Source organism: Ictidomys tridecemlineatus, chromosome 11, assembly GCF_052094955.1.
Source record: "Ictidomys tridecemlineatus isolate mIctTri1 chromosome 11, mIctTri1.hap1, whole genome shotgun sequence".
In the NCBI taxonomy this organism is placed as follows: Eukaryota; Metazoa; Chordata; class Mammalia; order Rodentia; family Sciuridae; genus Ictidomys; species Ictidomys tridecemlineatus.
The window spans coordinates 32,631,002-32,651,267 of record NC_135487.1 but is presented as its reverse complement, the minus strand read 5'-3'; the positions used below and the strand labels follow the sequence as shown (position 1 = coordinate 32,651,267).

Sequence of the window (20,266 nt, the reverse complement as noted above, 5' to 3'; positions counted from 1 at the left end):
AGGTGCCAGAGGGTAGGGTCAGACTATGAAGGGGGCCCCTTTGATCTCTGCTCCAGAAGGGCAAAGTCCCACAACATAAAGCATGAATCCCACTTGCCCATTCATTCAGAGAAGCTTCTCTGACCTCATAGCCCAGGAGTCTGAGGTAGATGCCGGATTAGCTGAGGATGCAGGGGTTTGTGCTGCCCAGCTCCTCCACATTTTGCTAGGAAGCCACTGTGTCTGGGAAAGTTGAGCTGTCTGTAAGGGGCAGCTGGAGTGGGAAGCAGTGAGACAGCAGTGCTACAGTAGGAGCTGTGGCAAGTTAACTCTGGAGTCCTAAAAACCAGAACCAGGGTAAAGGGAGTTTTGGCTGAAATGATACCATCTCCTTGAAAGGAGACTCATTTGATACTCCTTTCAAGGAGATGGTATCATTGCAGCCTGCAAGGTAAAGTGCCTTCAGCCTTACAATTCTGTTCCATCTATCATTCTGAGAGCCACTGCTACACAGTGCTGGCATATAGGTATTCAATAAATATTAGTTGAATGAATTTGTTGTGGTAATCAAGAGGCCTGGGGGTCAAGGATAGGCTTTCAAAGTTTAGCAGGCAGTGAAGCAATGGCTGGAAAACTCTGGGTTGGAGCTGATCCCTGGTATTCTTAGGGGTGATGGATTCCCTCTCCCTGGGGCCAAGTTCTGCCTGCAGGACATCAGTCCTCTGGGAGTCCCTACTACTGTTGCTGATTCCTAGGCTGTGTGGCTGCATTCCTAGCCATGGCCAACAGGTGGCAGTGCCGCCTGTGCCATGAGACAGCTCGAAGATCCAACAGCATGGCTGGCTTCAGCAGAATGCCCTTCCCGTGGGTTAATGTGCCTATTAGAGAGCACATGGCCTCTAGGGTGGGGGTAACCAGCTATTATGGACCTACTGAGTCCCAGGTAGAGGAGAGAGGGAATAGAGATAGAAAAGAAGTTAGCCTGACTGGAATCTGTTCTTGCCATCATCCTTACCTCCAGAAGGCCCACTTTCAAGCCTGCTTCTTTTACAGACCCTCAGCCATCAGTGGGGCTGCTCTACTTCCTCGGGGACTATATATATACATTCCCTGTGACCTTGGGCCCCAGGATCTATGTTCAGGATATTTGGAGCCAACAAGCAGGCATGGGGCAGTGAGGCCTTTGCTGGGCTCCAACCAAGGGTGGCCTGTCATCTGCATTTCCTCTGGGTGCAGGAGGAGGCAAGAGCTGCCAAGACCTGATGATGCTCTGTGGGCATTCTAGAGGTGGGTGTCTAATGGGATATGGGGAGATGGGAGGTAGGCCTGGCTGTAAGAATGTGTCAAGGAGTCTGGAGTCATGGAAAGACTCTGGGCTCTTGAATTTTAACAGAATTTATCAATTTATTTTTTTAATTACAACGACTATGATTACTTTTTAAAATACCTTCATTTATTTGTTTTTATGTAGTGCTGAGGATCAAACCCAGTGCCTCCCATGTGCCATGCAAGCACTCTACCACAGTCCCTGCTCCCAGAATCTATTTTTCTTAAGACATCTTTCTGTTGTGGGCAAGGACTGGTCTGCACTTGCCTGAGAGGCATCCAGGATGCTGGTCTACCTAAGCAGCAGTGGGGAGTTGAGGGAGTGACCAACAAAGTGCTCTGCAGCCAGTGCTAGAGGCCTAGCTCTAGTTCCTTGAGAGTCCATCTTGGATAGCAGGAGTTTCTACTGTTTAATTTGGGGCTCTAGGCAGTTACCTACACCAGGCTTGTGGGCACTAGAAAGGAACAGAAACCTGGGGCTTGGGTTTTTAACCCAAGCCTGCAGTTGCTCCTGCCCTAGGTTGGGGGATAGAGCTTGCATCCCCTCTGTACCCCCAAGCTCTGACCTCTTCTATGATTAATGAGCTGACGATTCTGCATCAATAAGGAATTAACCTAGAGCCCCTACCCATCAATAGCCAGGAGCCCAGATCTCTAGCCCCACCCCCACTCATGCTGGAATGCTCCAGGGCCCCTAAGCAGACCAACACTGTATGGCTCTACACACACCTACATCTAAGTCCTCTCCCCAATACTGCTGCCTAGAATTAACCCCTGAACTGCCTCAGTCCAACCCCTACTATCAACTCCCTATCCCCCATACATATACACAGGCAACAGCTGTTTATACTGGTTTAATCCATGTCAAATGTAGTTTACAAAGGGAAAGGACAAGTACCTTTGTATAGAATATACAGACACAGCATCACACCATGGGGCCCACAGGAGGGGCAAGGAGACAACTTTTCCCTGGGAACAGCATCTCTACTCCCAGGAATGGTTCTTAGCAGAAGGCTGTGCAGCCAGGGGCGCCTTCAGTCAGCTCCGACCTCAGCTTCTGCTTCAGCTCGGGACCTACTTCCTGCCCCACCCTCAACTCCTTATGAAGAGCCCTATGAGCTAAGACTAAGGAGAGGGTCATGTCCCTCAGGGCATGTACCCCATGTCTGGGAGAAGAAATATACACCACTGAACACCGAGCACATGGGAGAGGGAAGGGACGCCACGGGAGAGGAAGAGGCAGATACCCTAAGAGGTGGTTGGGCCGAGCCCCCAGCCAGCCCTGAAGGAGGCACTGCTTCCAGAGTTCTTAAAAAAACAGAAGAAAATAATACAACCAAAGGTGGGGGCATGGAGAGCAAAGGAGTTGTCCCATTTATACACAACATTGTAAACATACATGGTCTATATTACATGTGCTTCAGTCTGGTGTTTGCATGTCTGTCTGTCCTTCTGGGAGCTGTATCTCAGGAGCCTTGCCCCTCTACTCCCCACCCCTACCTCCCTGCTCCACCCTGGGAACAGAGGCCCGGATGGGTATGGTTCTCAGGCTTGGTGGGAGCCAGCAGGCAAGGCCTGGGCCTCAGCCTCCACTCTGGCTCCAGAGTCCTGTGTGTGTGTATGCTTGTGTGCGCGCATGTGAATATATGTACACGGGGAACCTGTGTGCAAGTATGTACAAGGGGAGAGGGTCACTGTCACAGAGGCTGGGGGCAGATGAGGCTGCTCGAGGCAAGGCCTGCTGGGTGGCTAGCTCACAAGTAGATCCTCCGAAGGTCTCCAGGCGCTGTGATGGTGTTGCACTGAGGGCAGAGCTTCTTGGCACCCTGCAGGGGGAAGAGGGCTATGATCAGACATGTGCCACATTTATCCATGTGAGCACTTGGGCCTACAGCCACGTCTCTCTGCACTAGTGTGTGCTGGGATTCTGGTTGTGTCAGCCAGGCTGGGGATGCATGGGCGGCCTCTGAGCAGGCAGGCACGCTCCTGTGTTGGGGGGACGCCAGGATCAAACCGCCTGGCCAGCCCCGCAGCGGGAGCCCCGGTAATGAGAACAAGGCTGGGTCCAGCTGTGGCTGCCGCGGCCCTAACGAGATTACATGCGGCCTTTGATCAGGACACAGAGCCCACGTCCGGGCCTTTTATTGCTGTCTCCGGGCGACATTTTAATGGCTGCTCCTGAGCGAAGAACAGGGCCAGGAGCAGAAGGAGCTTAGTAATGGGAGGGGGAGGGGCTGAGGCCCTGGTCCTGCTTACCCACAAGCCTCCTCCTGACCTGGGGTCTCACCAATATGTATGATGTGGTGGGCCTTCTAGGGGCATGGGTGGTGGAAAGGAGTAGTGAGCCCATGGAGGGGAGAATTTAATAAACCTGAGGTGGGGGGCAAAGAATACAGTGATTTTTGGGGTGGAGGGTACGGTAGATATGCTGGCCCTGGCTCTGTTCTATGCTCCTGTTCTTCCTTATCCCTCACTGCCCACCTCCCCTAAGCAGGTACAAGCAAAGGCATGAACACCCGGGCAGTGCCCCCCCAAACAACATCCCACTACCCAACTTCCACACCACCTCACCAGGGTCCGCAGCCAGCATTCCTCGCAGTGCACATGCCAACACTGGATTGACGTTAGGGGCATTGAATATGAGTCCTAGGGAAAAGGTGGGCAGAGAAGGAATCACTGAGGCAGGAACACCCTTCAAAGAGTGTAGATCATAGTTGCAGTGACCCTTTCCAACACTCCAGAGCACTAAAGCCTGACCAAGGGCACCCCAAATTCCCTCTTACTTACCATGCAGATGAGGCATTTGTATCGGTCCCCCCGAGATAGCTGCCGTTCAAGCTCCCTAACCCGAGCCTTCAGGGCCTCAAATGTGGTCACAGCTGAATCTTCAGTGATTCTATAAAGAAGATGTACAGTTGGGTAGTAGGCTGATATCCCCAATCTGAACCTCCAGCCTGTACCTCCTTTAATCCAGAACCACATGTGTTTCCTAGACATCCCACATGCTCTTTCTCCAATGCCCCATAGCTGCAAACCCCACTTCAAAACTAAACCCACTCTTTGTTCCTCCATCTCCACCTGACGAATTTCCGAACCAGATACCTGAAAACCATTCTTAATCATTCTGAGTCATTTTCAACTTCAAAAATCTCTCACTTCTCTCCTAATACCTCTGGAATCACTCCCTTCCTTCCACCTTTACCATTTCTGGTTGGGCCTCCTAGACTATTCTATGGATAACTCCACTAACCTGAGCAGCAAATAACTTCCCCACTCTAGTCCTTTATCTCCATACCATCTTTCCAGCACCTAGAACTTACATAGTGAAAGCAAATATGACCATTTTTACTCCAACATTTCAATGTCTCTCAGACTAAAGCTCTAAAACATTTCTTCTCACTCTGGCCCTGTCAGCCTGTACTCCTCATCACCCTGCCTATCCACACAAACTGGGCATCGTCTCCAAGTGTACCACCCTTTCCCAGTCTCTTGGCCTCTTTGCACTTTGTTTCCTCTGGGTCCTCCCAACCCCCTGGCCCAAACTCACCGTTCTGCTTCATCATCAGTACCACTACTGGGGAATTTCGGGCACCCTTTATCCAACTCGACCCCAACAATCTAACTGCAAAGATCTTTGTGTCCTCCACTAGACTGAGTTCCCTGAGGGCAGGCTGCTCACTTGGCCAGTATTTACTCTGGACATAAGCCCCACTTCTGGCATCTGAGCACGAGTAAACATTTGCAAAATGAAGAGCTAGTCCAACCTCTAGGGAAAGAGAGATGTGGGGCTGGACAGATCCCATATAATCTAGGTCCCTTTGCCATAAGCCTGGCTTCCCTCGAGGGCTCCTTGTTTTTTATTCCTAGGCCCATTTGATACCCTGGTAAGCCTCAGCCTGTTGTCCAAGCCCTGTACCACAAGGTCCCTATGACTTTTCCAAGACCGGTCATACTGCTGAACAGGGAATAGTTAGGACTCTTCAAGGATCCCTCCTGCCCCTCCTAAAACACTTAGTGAATAGGGCTACTCACAGAGGGAGAAAAATACCTGCTGGAAGAGTAGAAAAACTGTACTGGGGATGGCCTTAGGGAATAAGTATGATGATAATACAAAGAAAATAGCTAAAATTTATTAAGCACTTACTAAATGCCAGGGATTATACTGAGGAACTATAATTATTATCCTATTTACACCTCATAAAAACCTTGTGAGAAGGTTCTAATATTCCCATTTCTATACATGAAGAAACTAAAGCACTAAAAAATTAAATAGCAACCCAATGTTCACAAAGATTTGGGGAGATGGGATTCCAAGGTGGCAGACTGATCCTGTGGTCAACTGTGTGACTGACTGTTACTCTATACTGGTTTATAAGGAGATGAATCTCCAGGCTAAGGGAACAGTAGAAATAAAGACCAAGAGGCCTAAGAGTTCAGTTGGGCTGGAAGGCTCACTTGTAGGTAGGCAAAAGTTGCTAAAGTGACAGAGCACACTTGTCTGGCAACTCAATTCCACAGTCAGAAACTGAACTATCTCATGGGTGATGGGAATTGGGAGGATATTAGAAGAAGGGTGTGATAAAACAGCTAAGGTTCCACAGGCATTTAATAAGAATGAGAAATGTAGGACAGAACAGTAGGGAGGCCACAGGTAGAAACACAGTGAGGTGTGGCGTGGGCATGCACAATATCCTGGGGGTGCCTGTTCTGCCAGCTTGGGCGAGACAATGGTCCAGAAAGCTTGAAGTGGCTTATTACTGTTAGATACAAGTAGTCCTTGGGGTGTAAGAAGGGAAGTGGTAACATTTGATGGGCAACAACAAACTTCAATCTCTAATTTTTTTCTTTTAGGGTGCTAGAAGCAACACAGAATATAATTCCCTAGTGGTCTGTGTTCCTGCACTGGGAGTGCTCTAGATCCACCAGCTCATGGATCCATGATTCTTTAGGCCTTGCTTCTCCAGGGATGCTGGGAAAGGCTGTCTCCAGCATACTGATTCCCACTCAGTCTCCTGGCTCTGGAAAGTCTTCACCCTACCCTCACAAGTACCTGCATAGCTGGCTCCTTCCCTGGCATTCTGCCTGATGCCATATGTACCCTCTCCATCTCAATTGCTGCTAATAAACTCCTGATAAGGATGGGGAGTTGTGCTCCCTTCTCCTCCAAGACCCATGCTAGGAATTTCAAAGATGGGAAACAAATGCCTAAGAACTCCAAGGCCACATCATAGGCCAAGATACAGCTCCAAAGCCCACCTGTCCTAGATTTGCTCAGCACACACCTGGCCTCTAACCTTTGCTCTGGTGAAATACCCAGTCCTCCAGCCCCAGACCCAGCTTGGTTGTGAGCTATTCCTGAACCCCTCCAGGACAAGAGGAGGTCAGATTCCCAGAGGAAGACATAGCATCCTGCCTTTCCCCTTCCGTGGAACATGGAACAGATCTAGGGCAGGATTCCATACTTTGTGGATGAGGAAGACAGAAGTCATGGGGACAGAAGGGCTCTAATCTTGGCTAATCCAGACCTCCTGGTGATCTTTGCACAGGAGCAAGCCAATCCCCAACTCATCCCGAGAGCCCTACCTACTGGAGCCTGTGTTCACACAGGTGGTACTTTCCCCAGCCTTGGGTGGGTAGCACCTTCATGGATGGCCACTGGCTCTGGCCCCCCATCTCCCCCTCAAGCGCCATCCCTGATTAATGATCTTGTCTTTCTGATTTATGAGCAGCCCCTCTAGACGAGGGTGGGTGCCCCTTACAGCCCCGCCCGCCCCGCTCAGCTGGAGTAGGAGAGAATTATTAAATAAACATCCATACGTCATTCCTCCCCCCCAAAGCTGGTTGCGCCGAACCTGTACGGCCCGCTCCGGCGCTGACACGGAGCAGCTGCAGTGATTCATGGGCAGCCGGGCCCTGCGCTGCGGCCCATACATCATGCCAGCAGCACTCGCGGCCCCGGCCGAGATAAACTGATCAACCACAACGGGCTGGAATGAATTTATGACAACACAAAATGGAGGGAAACAAATGGGAGGTGACCCTGGGCCACCGACCCAGCCCTGCACTGGCCTGCAATCCACTCTCCTGGCAGGAGGCAAGATGGAACACTGGTCCTAGAATCAAGAGGCTGCCTTTTAACCCCAGGGAACCTACCCTGCAACTGGAGGGAGTGGGGTGGGTGCAGGGAGATAAGCAACGGCCAATGGCTGCAGCTCTAGGCAGCCCATACTGGACAATACCACCTCCTAGGGCCAGAACTGGTGCTGCTTGGGCTTCTGGAAAGGCAGTGAGATGCCCAGCTGATATCAAATCCTTGTGGCTCCCAGGGATAGAGGCCAGAGAGGCTTCCCGGCCCTAGGTAAAGTACTAATGGATCTCTTTTTCCTCTGCTAGAAAATCCTGGCCAAAAATTCCTACCAGAAGTGATGAGACCCAATGCTCCTGCCTAAAACCCACTGCAAGCGCCACCCGGGACAAGAAAAATGAAACCAATTTAGCTCCCGATTAAGAAACAGAAACTGGAGATGAATCAAGTGCGCCGGCTGGGCTGGGCGGCCATACATCACATTCCCCGGGCGGAGGCCGGCGCAGCGGGCAGGCAGGCAGGCGGACTGCACCTCCCTCCACCAAGGCTCCCAGGGCTGTGGCCCAGCGATCAATTCACAGAGTCACGCTTAGCACCAGCTGGGCTCCAATGCCGGCCGTGTGCCCAGGGCAGCAGGACTCAGCTACACTTGGGAGGGCCAGAAGCCCTGGCAGCAGCCTTCCTTCCAGCAACCCCCGCCACCCTGCTCCTGCACAGCCGCACTCACTTCTCGATGTCACTGTTCTTGCACGTCTTCTGCATGGCCTCCTGCTTGCTGCTTTCACCATTGCTGGTGGATGGCATCTCTGCAGGGACACAGGGACAACTCATACTTTGGACAGAATGGATAGCACAGATGAGGGCTTGGGCTTGAGTCAGTCACCACTATCTAGAAATCCCTCTCACACCCATTACTGCTAACCTGGGTCAGGACTTACCATCACTGGCCCATTTAGAGAACTCAGGTGTGATGCGGGTGCTGGGAGGGCCACCACTAGAGAAGAAGAAGAAAAAAGAACACAGTGAAGCCTGAAGGAATACAGACAACCCTGCAGGTGGGTACTGGGTTGAGCCCTGCCTCGGGCTTTCTATCCCACCACCCCATCATGCTACGCCTGTGCCCACACTTGCTTTAGGACTGCGCCCCGGAGTGCCTCTCTCTCCTTGGCTTCACCAGGTTCCTCGCCTGTGCAGGGGATGACGTCAGCCTCCGTGTATCTGGCATGGTGGTCAAGGACAATGGATCCTAGTTTTGTTGTAAGCCACGAGGGCAAAATGCTCAGGATTCCCCGCGGCCAAAGTTGAGCCTCTGACCCTGGAGGTGGTGTGGGCAAGTACCAGAGGTACTAGCTACTTTTCCTATTCCCAACGGCCTTCTGTGCCAGCCCCACCTTGCCCATAGAGACCCAAGGATACTGTGGCTTCCCATACTCCAGAGTGTCATCCCCATCCACATCCAAGTCAGCATCACTGTCCGGGTTCTCTTTGCCGCTGCACATGACGAAGCCAGAGCCTGTGGGAAGCAGGGTATGAGGAGGGCCATGGACCAAAAAGACTAGGCCAAGTGTGCTTTATATGCTGCCTCTAAGTAGGGATCAGGTAGGAGGGCGAGATGAGGCACAAATAGAAACTTGGGCTTGGGATATATCGAATCAGATACTTAAGTGCTCCTGACTGATATTTCAGTCCTTTTACAATGCATATCTCTTTCTCTCTGTGGTCTCTGTTCATAAATTGGCCCATTCATATGCTATGTCAAGTCCTCAGGCAACACCCTGCCTTAGACCTGTTATCCATCTGCCTTCTAGTTCCAGGAAGAGCAAAAAGAAAGTAGGGAAATCCAAGTGCAAAAGGTCGGCCCAGCCCCAACCAGGACCTGGGCTTCCTTATGTCCCATTTGTCCAGTGTGACAAGTCCATCAAAGAGAACAGGCTGATTAAGGCCAATCAGAGCCATAGAGCGGGACCCCAAGCCAACATCCTGATTTTGGCCGCTAGGTCCTTGCCAGCAAAAACTCTAGGCAGCTGTTCAAATATTTGGTGTCTGAAGCGCCTGACATTAATTATTCATCTCTACCTCACGCAGCCCAGATTCCTGGACAAGTGTAGTTATAAAGGGATTAGGAATGGACAGACAAGGGAGAACAGGCATGCACACCTGCCTCTCAAAGCAGTCTATGAAGGCAACCAGACTCGGCTGGGGCAGGCCAAGGGCCAGGCTGAACCCCAAGTGGCTGACCACTTGAGGTTCATTTGACAAAGCCATAGGCAGACTCTTGGCTAATGGGGAAGGGTGAGTTAATGAGACCATACCAAGCCAGCTCACCTGCTGGATGGTGTCCGACTCCCAGAACCACTCTTCTTGAAAGCCCACGGTCAGGGACCATAGAGCTGCCCCCCAGCCATTGCCCTACTTCTCTATGGGTCTCAGACCATAGCTACTAGCCAGCATGGCAGCTCTGCCAGGGATGGTGCGGGGGGGGGGGGGGGGGGGGGGGGAGAGGGGGGACGGGACTCTGTGGTTAGTAGGATCTGTAAATAAATCTTTAAAGAAGCAAGGAAGCCTTTAGAACTCTGCCCAATGATCTCAGAAATGTCTTGTCCATTCTTAGGTGCCTACACTTTCATCAGAGAAATAGGTAATAGTCCTGTAATAGGTCCTTAAGCCTCTTGTGTATTCCTTCATCCTGCCTACCTTTTAGTTTTAATCCTTTGTTTTCCTTATCCAAAACCATGTGTGACTCAGTCAAGTTCAGACTCTTCAATTAAATCTGTGAAGATCTATATGCATCTACTTCTCTACACTCAATCTCTTCTCATTTCACTCCAGAAGCCCTGTGCACATGGACATGGAGACTGCTTGCTGTGTTCCAGCCATACATTGAGACCTTTGTTTATGCTATTTATTCCATCTGGAATATTCTCCTTCTACCAAGCCCTGAAATGCACTTTCTTCCTGATCCTCCTCCAGTCTGTTCTCAAAGATTCTATTCATCCCAGAGGTAAGCAGCACAGAGAAAGAAAGAAAGAGGCTGGGCATTCCCTAGGCTCCACCCTCACTGACAGTCCTCATTTGCCCTCGACCTGGAGGCACTGACACACTTGAACAGCAGGCAGGTCAGCAGCGGGGCCATTAAGCTGAGAAAACACCAAGTTACAGCTCTGTCTCCTGTTCAGGGCCAGGTGTCCTGACAAGCAATTCCCGCCTTGTGGGTGAGTGGCACCTCTATAAACCCTCTGACAGTATGGGAGACAAACTCCGCCATCAATCAGAATGTAGCTATCAGGTTCACTTATAGCCTGTGCCCCCCGAGCCTGCCAACCCCCCTCTTCAAAGTACACGAAGCTCGGCAGCCAGCCTCATATCCTCTGCTCAGTCTCTCCCTGCCTTGTGGGTGGGCAAAAAAGCAGAGAACCCTGACACTACTCCCAAGCCCACTATGGCTCCCTTGGCAAATCAGGAAAGACAGGGTGCCCATACCTGTCAGAAGTCCCAGCATATAAAGCAGTCCTGTGGCTTGAAGTCCTTTCCTCTGTAGTATAACTGCCTGCCCTGCTTAGACCAGGACCCATCCTCCATGGGAACAGAGATACTGTGGTCTCCCAAATCCTATATGCTTTACGCTTCATGTCTGGGTACTTCCTATCCCATGTGCCTATAACTTTCTTCCTACGGGTCTATAAAACAAATACCTACTCAGTTGGCAAGTCTGACTTAGCTCAACCTTCTATCATTGACTGGTAGTGCCTACAAAGAGTAGTTGCAGAAGGAAGGACTTTCCACCTCTAATATTCTTTCAATCTTTATGGAGCACATCCTGTCTGGCTCAGTGTGGAGAATACACAAGATATGGCTCCCCAACCTCTAGGTACTCAGTGGGGGATGTGACTTGCTCAGGTACTTATACATCTTACACGAATGTGTCCCTTCCTTGCTGTCCACCCAAACTACTGCGTTACTCACCTTTATTACCATGTATTGTCATTCTCCCTCCCTAGACCAAAAAGTGCAAGGGTCTCAAGTGTGACTCACTGCTATGATCTCTGCATTGTCCAGCAGGGCTGGTTAGGCTCAGAGCAGGTGCCATATAACATACCAGAGCAGTACTGGCAACACTGCTCTATGAGGCACTGGGGCCCTGTGCCAGAAGTAAGGCTGGGCCTAGAAAAACCTTATGACACAGCCTTCCCTATTCTATTGCAGCTCCCAGCCAGGTGGCAACCTTCTGTTCCTATGACCAGTGAGACAGTGTGACATCTTATTGCCAAGGAAAAGACCTCTCTGCCTTTGGTCTGAGTAGTCTTCTCTGACCCTTACTCCATGCCCCAGCTGAGACAGATGTTGGGAACCTCTCCCTACCCCCACAGGTGTTCAGAACAGGCTGCCACTGCGAATTTCACTCTGGTGTTGCCCTAGTCTGCTCCAACCTCCTTCCCAGCACATTAAACTTTATTTTCTTAATGAAATGTCACTTGCTGACTTCTGGCAGAATCATAATAAAAAGAAACGGCCATAAAGCCGTTTTATGCAGACAGCACCCCCGCCAGTTTACCCCCTCCTGCTTAGAGAGGAAGGCTCCACAGTCGTTTTATGTTCTCAGCTGCTGGAATATCCCAAGCCAGTACTCAGAGGCAAGATGGCACAGATAGCTCCTTTCCAAGTCTCTGGCTCCTCTTCCCTGAAGCTCAGGGGATACTAGGCAAGCTACCACTTTTTCTTTTCTTTTTTTTTCGTACCAGGGATTGAACCCAGGAATGCTCAACACCACTGAGCCACATCCCCAGGCCTTTTCATATTTTATTTTGAGACAGGGAATCGCTAAGTTGCTAAGGCTGGCTTTGAACTTGTGATCCTCCTACCTCAGCTTCCTGAGCTGCTGGCATGAGGCATGTGCCACTGGCACAAGTTGCTCCTTCTGGTGCTGCTTTCCAGGGAAGGAACTTGGTCCCTAGGACTTCCAAAATGACTCAGAGTATCCCTCAGTCACTAGGAGGGGCCCCTTACTATGGTTCTACCCCACCTGAAAGCAGCAAAAAAAACGGCTAGAAAGCAAACTAAGTCTGATGGTGAGCAATGCCCAGTAGAGTGGGAGCCAGGCTTGCCCGGTCCTGGGTAGCTGGGCAGTACAAAAATCCCTCTTCCCAGTGAACACTCAGCAATACAGAGGGAGAGGGTTAAGTGCAAACTGATATATAAGTCTAAATTTTATAAAAACAACCCTTTTCCCATAAACTCATTTCTTCCTGGGTCACTGAGAAGGGAGAGAAAAAAAAAAAATCAGTGTTAATTTAATCAATTGATCAAATGATCGATTGAGAAACTGGAGATGCCTGTTTACTGGGGGTAGTTATGTCCTGAAACCTGAAACCACAAAAAAGGAGCCATCGATTTCCTCACCTGCTACTCTCAACCAAACCAGAACCCAGAGAGAAAGAAGTCTGGGGGTCCTCTAGAGCCTAATGTTCACCTAAGGGGAGGGCAGGGACAGCGCTTCCGGGGAGTTTTACACTGGAATTAGTTACAGATGCAGTTACGGTGTCTTGTGTAAACGCCATCGATTGGGGAGCTGACAGTCTGGGGAGCTGCGATGCGGGACAATCAATCGGCCTGCAGTGTCACCTGCCACCTCGCTGAACAGTTGACAATGCAATTATCCAGTGTGGAGGCAGGGAGTTGGCGTGTGTCAAACGCACTTAGCCACTTTCCGGGCCTCCTCGATAACGCGTTTCACTGCCTCACGTCAGGAAAGACGCTCAGAGACAGACGCCGTTTAAAACCATTGATACTTACTCCTTCTGCCTGGATTCCCTCTGTCCCAGCTTAACAATTGTGTTCCAAAAGGCGATTAAATCCCATCCGTTGCCACAGGGGACAGAAAGTACCTTGCTCCTTGCCACCTCTCCTAACCCCTCCCAACAGGCGACAGTCATAACTAAAGGTGGTGGGGAGTTAGAAGCCTCTCTGCATTTCCAGCCAGCCTCCAGTTGTGTGCTGTTCCAACACCTGCCAGTGACTAGACCAAGCAGAACAGCTGTAGTTGGAGACATTTTTAGTATTCAAGACCCATTTGCCCGTGCCCTTGGATTCACAACACCTCTCAGCCCTTTGTCCCATAATCTGATGCTGAAGTTTTAGTAACAAATGGTTGAAAGAACTGCACCAAAGCTACCTTGCCTGTAGTTCTCTCTCTGATTTCCATTCCAGGCTGCTTGAAACCAGTCTAAATCTAAGACAGGAACTCAAGAAAAATGTAAGCTATAACCAGAATCTGGCAGGGCAGAAACGATGCATATCAAAATGTTTTATTCCCTCTCCCTACTCCACCTGTTTGATTCAAATGAGCTTCCTGCTCAATGCTTTCACCTAGGGCTCAATGACACAGCTGGAGACACCTTCCATTTCTTGTGTAGCCTCCTGGGAAATTCCTCCATCCCAACACTCTTATTTGAAACCAATCATTCCCATGTCCTTTCTTTTGCCTGTCTCTTCCAGATGTGAGGGACTATAGATTCCCCAAATCCAAACAGGTGAACTCACTGGCAACTCACTCACTACCACCATAGGTCTCTTCTCTAGGACCTAAGAGTAGCTGGAGTTAGGAAACAAGAAGAAAGGTGTACCATGACTAATCTGTTACATACCTCTTTTGACTAAGGGTAAGGGCAGGTTTGTCTGTAGGGCTATATAATTAGCTTATTTTCTACGGCTTGCATCTCTGGCATAGAAGGCCCCTGTTTTGCACAGGTTTTGTTGGGTACCTCAGAAAAGCATCTTTTTCTAACTACTTATCTCTTATAAGAGAAGCACTGGGCTTTGTGTGTGGCTCTCTATAAAAACAGCACCAGCAGGTTTGAAAACCTCAGGCTCTAAGACAGTAAGCAGCAGCTGAGCAGTCTGAGGACCTCCTCTAGAACTGCAAAGGTTAGAGTATTTCCTAGATACCAAAAATTTCTTCTGACTTACTCTCTTGAAGTTTTTACCTATTTTCTTGGGTCTTTTAAACAGCTGGTCTTTTTTTCCAGCTGGGCCTATCTTGATGCTCTTCTATTCTGTCTGGTCCTTCATTCTCTCCTAAAATACCAATTTCAAGCACTCCCAGGCCTCAAACATCTGGGTCTTCCCCTTAGAAACCAAAGGGGTCCCATCCTGAAGACCATTCCCTCTAGCAAGCATTTCCTCCAAAACTCTTGCTTGTCTGCTGCATCCCACAGATGATTTCACTCAAGGTAACTGATCTGACCCATCAGCCCAATTACTGGTGGGCCTGGTGGGAAGGTTTGCTGAGAATGACGAGGAAGCCCTAGTCTGGGAGGAGGGACAGGGGATGATCGGATACGGAAACTTATCTGCAATTCTTCAATTCTTTCATATCTAACAAGGACAGCAATCTCTGTTCTGTCAGCACGCACAGCACAGCTTAAATGGGCCTCGCTGCTCGCCTGCTCATCCTGCCTCTGCCTCCCTCTCTCTGAAGTCGGCTGGGCAGCTTCTTCAGCTGGCGTTATCACTCCCTCTAACCGGTCTTGGCAGGCAATCTAATTCCTCCTGAAAAGGTCACCGCCATTTTAACTGCCTTTCAATCACATTAAGCACGCGCTGCCCGGCTTGCGGCCCAGCCCGCCAGGCGGGCGATCAATGTGCTGCACTGACACCAGCCCGCCTGGCGGGGCCACACCCAACCCCCCAAGAATTGGGCCTATTGGTTCTGGCCAGGAAGGGCAGGCTGACAGATGGCCAGCTTTTACAGACAGGGTTCAGGAGCAGAGGCAGTCAGATCAGCCAGGGCCTCCCTTTGATAGCTCCCCTCACCGAGGAGGCCCAGCCTCCTCCGCTCTGCTCTCTCTGCCTCATGGCCCCCGTTGATCTCGCTGTAAAACAGCCTTTCAAGTCGGCCTGTCTTTTGACTGCACTAAGCTGTTTAAGAGGCAGCAGCAGCTTCTATCAGGAAAGCTGGAGCAATTCTCTGCAGATAAAGGCACCTCTGGCCGTTCCCTCTTCAAGTCTCACTCTCATTCTCGCTCTCCAAATCGCTCAAAGAAAAGCCCCCTTTGAACTCTCCTCAGGAATTCTTGAAAGAAACAACCACGCAGTGTAAACACTTAGGGAAAACTGATACCCACCCAGGGTCTGAGAGCCACTCACACTGCTTGGCAAGTATGTCCCAGCACTGGGGAAAGACTTCACAGAAACAGCAAGCCCTGTGCAGCTTTACCCCCCGCAAACCCTGAGTGCCCAGGAGCCATCAGGTCCAGTTTTGTGCCAAGAAACCTAAGAAGCTGCCACAGCAATGGAAGATATGAATAGTTATAGCTGCCAACAAAGCTAACCCAGAGCATTCTGGAACTGACGCTGTACAGACTGCCACCACACACCTGTCTGCACAATTTCTGGGCTCATAGGCTCTGCTATTCATTTTTTCAGGGCCTAAGACACACCAGAGATCCAACATAAGACCAGAATGCAATGGCAACTAATGCAACCAGCTCAGGCTCAGGGAAATAGTTTGGTCTAACCCTCCTGATTTATGTTTTGGCTTGTCTCAGACACGTGGGTAATGTAAGAGAAGCCCACAGGCATAATGTCCCATCTGGGCTCTCAGCCTCTTCACACAGCCAGTCTATGATGCATGGCACTGGAGGTTTCTTAACATGAGCCCAGGTAGCATGGCCCCAAGGAGGCAAGACCTTCTTCCCAGATGCTGTAAAATTCCCCATGGACCATATGCAGTAGTACTCCCAAGGATGTTTCCAGAAAATAGGAAGCAGACGGGAAGCAGACTGGCTCCCTTTATGATCTCAAGCTGCAATGCCAGCTGTGCTTGTGCAGAGAAAGAGAGAAGAGCTGGAGGCCAGGAGGCAGGCAGCTCCCTTTTTCCCCTGCCCAAGATGGGAGTTTGACAAGGACAATGACTTTGGCCACCCCACCAATTCTGCTATCTGAACTGATATTCGGGGGTCCTACAAGTCATGTCCCTCCAAGTAGTTAGGAGGACATGGAGATGGGTAGGGCCCTGCAGACTCCTCTGCAGCAACTGGGGAGAGCCCAAGGGAAACAGGGAGCAGCTGGGCCCAGGCCTCTCTTGCTTCAGGGCAGAGGGCGCCCAGGGAGAAGGGATAGGATCAGAGTTAAAATTAGATTCACCAATGAAGCTCATGGGAGGTCAAATTTTGCCATAACTCACTCTCTCCTCTGTAACTGATTTCCCTGACACAGGGCTGAGGAGGAGGAGGAAAATCCAATGTGTTTGCCTGGAAGCCCTCAGGGCCCCCAGTGCTGGAGGTGTACAGCAGGTTGCTGGATTCTCATTTATCAGCCTTAAGAGGGATGGAGTGATAAATGCATAACCGTCCCTTTAATATTTTATGCAGGTGCTAACGCGGCTTGGCTGTCACCTTCAATGCATCACCCGAGGCTGAGAGCCCCCCTCGTCACTCCTAGCTTGCAGTCTCACAATTCCATTTCCCCACCCAAATACATCCATTTTAATATGCACATCACAGGCAAGCAGCACGGTCACAAAGGAGCCCCGCCAGAAGCAGTTCCCACGTGGTGAAATGGATGACCAGCCACCAGCCCTGGCCTTGCAATTCCCAACAGATGGATACCCAGCAGAGGCCTGTCTACCAGTGTCAATGCCTATGTGTCAGCTGCTTGTACCTCGGAAGCCACCTTCCAGGAGAGTGGTGGCCCGTATCCGCTTCTGCCCACACCACTCATACTCCTCAAAGCGGTTGCTGTTTTCATGCTCGATGTCCACGGCATCATCCTCAGCCATGCAGGAGCCTTCCCTCTGTGAAGAGCAGAGCAGGATCATGCAGGGTCCAAGCCATCCCCCCCTGCTCCCCAGGGCTTGCAAGGAAGGCACAGCCCAAGCCCCTGCTTATATACCATATAGGCTCCAGCTCTAGGGCTCCTCTGAAGTAAAACCAATTTAGAGGTCAAAGACCTGGACCTCTTCCCAATAACTTTCCATGGGAGCCCAAGTGGGGAGTGAGAAAGAGTGAAAGCAAAGGGAAAGAGCAAACAAAAGGGAAAAGCTATTAAGATCACATGAAGACCCCAAGAGCCCACAGATTTGGGGGCAGTCAGCAGCTAGTGTCAAGGGCAGGAAGGGGAGAATGAAGGTGGGTGGTGACGGTCCCTCTACCTTAGAAAGGCAATGCTCCACATGCCTACTCATCTCCTGTTCCGATCCTGCCAGGGGGCGGTTGCACAGGGGACATACCTGCCCTTCATCTTGCTTCCTCCGTTTCATTTTCCCAATCCGAGCTGCATGGAGAAATCAGAAACAAGGCACAGAATAAGCAATCACTATAACTAGAGTCCCAGTGGAGCTAACACATTCTGACCTGCTGTCAGCCATTAGCCCTTTTGTTCAGTGCCTGATCTGGCCCTCATTTTACAATGCTTCCTCCTGCTCCTTTGGGGAAGAGAACTTCCCAAGAGCATCAGAGAGGAGATGGGTGCTAGGCCAGGAAGTGTCCACTCTTTGGCTATAGTTGGCTCAAGCTCAACGAATACCTTTCTATCTGCTGTCTTCAATGAGTCCAAAGGGCAAAGACACTCCAATTATTGCTAGATATTGCTTCAGAAGGTCAAGACCACAGGCTCTTTGGTGTCAGGAAATACAACTTTAGAGAACATTTCTTGGTTAGAACTCAAGGTCACCCCAGGGGCCAGATTTGGCATACTGTTTTCTCATCAATTAAACTACCCTTTTATTCCAGGGCTAAGAGCCCTGAAGTACAATCCCTGGAGTCCTACCTAGAATTATCCTAGGAGGAATTGGAATTTCTCTGACATCCACTGGTCCCATTTTATAGGAAAGGAAACTGAGGCCCAGTTATAAATAGAGAGTATCTGGGTCAGACCATGGATGGCCAGGTCAGGGTACCCAAGATACCTTGAAATGGAAACCCTTGATGTGCCTACCCCAAACCTGTTCCATCATTTCTAATCAGTACAGAGGGGCTAGCAGGCCCCAGAGACAGAGGACCGCCTGCCATGCTATCCCGCAGGGGGCTCAGTTCCAAAGTGCACACTGCAAGCCCACAGCACTGCTAATTAATGCTGAGAGATGCAATCATTTCTAATTAGCTCACTAATCCCTCTCTGCAGTCCTCCTGTCACTGAAGCAGGGAGGGGTCAAAACAAGGGACTCTGTTCTCTCTAGTCCTCCTAGGATACAATAGAAGGATCAGAGATGACCACTATAATACCAGACACTGAAAGGAGAGATGGAGAGGTGCCTGCCAAGGAGAGGAAGATTCTCCACTGCAGAGCCAGGGAAGAACAACTTACATACTATTTTGCTTTCTTTTTCTTTTCTTTTCTTTCTTTTTTCTTTTGGTAGTACAAGGCATTAAATCAGGGTGCACTACCACTGAGCTACATCCCCAGCCCTTTTTATTATTTTGAGACAGACAGGTCTCGCTAAGTTGTTAGAGCTGGTCTCAAACTTGTGATCCTCCTGCCTCAGTCTCCCGAGTTGCTTGGATTACAAACATGTACCATCATACCAGGCCAGGAAGAACTTTCTTATGTATGCTGACTCTGATGGGAAGCTTATGAATGCAATAAAGGAAGGAACACAGATGACAGTTATGGTGTAAATCAGAACTTCTACTCTTAAGTCAGGCTCAATGTCAGGCACCTTCACAATGAGGCTCATCTACATCTATAATGAAGCTAAGGTTGTATTCCCCCAAGCGCTTAGTGACCAATGTGCTTGCCCAAGATGCTGACATGTGGCAAAAGTAACATAAGAAACTAGGCCTGACTCTGTGGTTAGAATGCTCTCCTGCCCCAATGGTTCCCCATACTTAGCAATATCAACAAAATTGATCCTAGAGAGTGTGCTAGGCTCCAACTCCTGCCCGTTGAAGGTTCAAGGAGAAAGCTTCTTCAACTACAGAGCAGTCTGACCCTAGATAAAGACCCAAACCAAAGGGAAAATCACTGGCCCACCAAACTGAGCATGGAGTTTGAGAAACCTTGGTCTACAGCCCAGCCCATCTCAATTACCTGTGTTTCCACTATAGAGATGTGACTATGTTCTGGAGCTCCTGGGACTTTGTGGACAAAGATCCAGATCACATTGCTTTGGCTTACTTAACTAGAATCTCAAATTCAGGCAACCTTGACATTCCACAGCTGGGATGGAGAAGGGATGTAATACATCAGAAAGGCATTGAGCAAAGGCCCCCTGAGAATTCTAGAAGTCTAGTCTGAAGCAGTGTGCCAACACAAAAGGTCCTCACCGTCCAATGACTGAATAAAGAAATGAATCTCAGAACCACCAAAGAGGGCATGATACTGGATGCTCTCCTTGTCCAGGACACCCTAGGAGAGCAGATGATCCCTTATAGTCTCAGAAAGCTATGACAATGTACTGGGCTTCTTTTTAAAATCCTCAGGTAAGCAAGGCAGACTTAGTTTTCCCCTGCTATTCATCTTCTAAGATCTGAACTAACTTACCACAGTGTTGTACAGAGTCTTGTTCTCTACATGAGGCTACCTCTGAGTTAGAGGAGCCAAAGTATTTGCCAAGGAGTAACATGGTATGGTAGAAGCTCAGACTTTGGAGATAAACAAACTTCAGTTCCATAGTGGCTCAGTTACATCCCAGCCTGTGTGATTTTAAACAAATCACTTTCATGTCTCAGAGCCTCAGCTTCCTTATTTACCAAACGTGTGTAACATTTTCCTCTCAGAAGTGTTTTAAGAATGGTGCTTAACATGGTGCTAGCCCATAATGAATGCTCTCCCTTTTTCAGACAAGCAGAGCCTGGCAATAGCAAACAAGTGATAAGAGCTGGGGATCTTGAACGTCCATGGCCTCACTCACTTACTCCAGAGACCCTAAGCAGCTTATAG

General features: G+C 49.8%; 1 protein-coding gene and 1 long non-coding RNA gene across 7 annotated transcripts in view; one reads left to right on the top strand and one right to left on the bottom strand.

Annotated features, from left to right (window-relative positions):
- Positions 1 to 2,144: 2,144 nt before the first annotated feature.
- The window catches only part of Rnf220 (ring finger protein 220), a 221,510-nt gene continuing 203,388 nt past the window's right edge, over positions 2,145 to 20,266 (bottom strand). For 3 of the 5 annotated variants that reach the window (XM_013364122.4, XM_078026131.1, XM_078026132.1), the window contains 9 exons: positions 17,616 to 17,659; positions 17,048 to 17,180; positions 8,807 to 8,903; positions 8,522 to 8,608; positions 8,329 to 8,384; positions 8,118 to 8,196; positions 4,093 to 4,201; positions 3,877 to 3,951; positions 2,145 to 3,131 (listed from right to left, as the gene is read on the bottom strand). In XM_013364122.4, coding sequence (XP_013219576.2) covers positions 3,060 to 3,131; positions 3,877 to 3,951; positions 4,093 to 4,201; positions 8,118 to 8,196; positions 8,329 to 8,384; positions 8,522 to 8,608; positions 8,807 to 8,903; positions 17,048 to 17,180; positions 17,616 to 17,659 — 752 coding nt within the window. In that variant the 3' untranslated portion in view covers positions 2,145 to 3,059. Of the gene's footprint in view, positions 3,132 to 3,876; positions 3,952 to 4,092; positions 4,202 to 8,117; positions 8,197 to 8,328; positions 8,385 to 8,521; positions 8,609 to 8,806; positions 8,904 to 17,047; positions 17,181 to 17,537; positions 17,660 to 20,266 lie in introns of all 5 variants that reach the window. The other 2 variants (XM_005317948.4, XM_078026130.1) reach the window with 1 other exon arrangement.
- On the top strand, positions 8,191 to 18,983 carry LOC120890751 (uncharacterized). Of its 2 annotated transcripts, XR_005735161.2 has the most exons (3): positions 8,191 to 8,445; positions 10,220 to 10,391; positions 16,759 to 18,983. It is a non-coding gene; the product is annotated as an uncharacterized LOC120890751 (long non-coding RNA). The 2 variants fall into 2 exon arrangements; XR_013427747.1 differs by lacking the exon at positions 16,759 to 18,983 and having other exon boundaries at positions 10,220 to 12,626.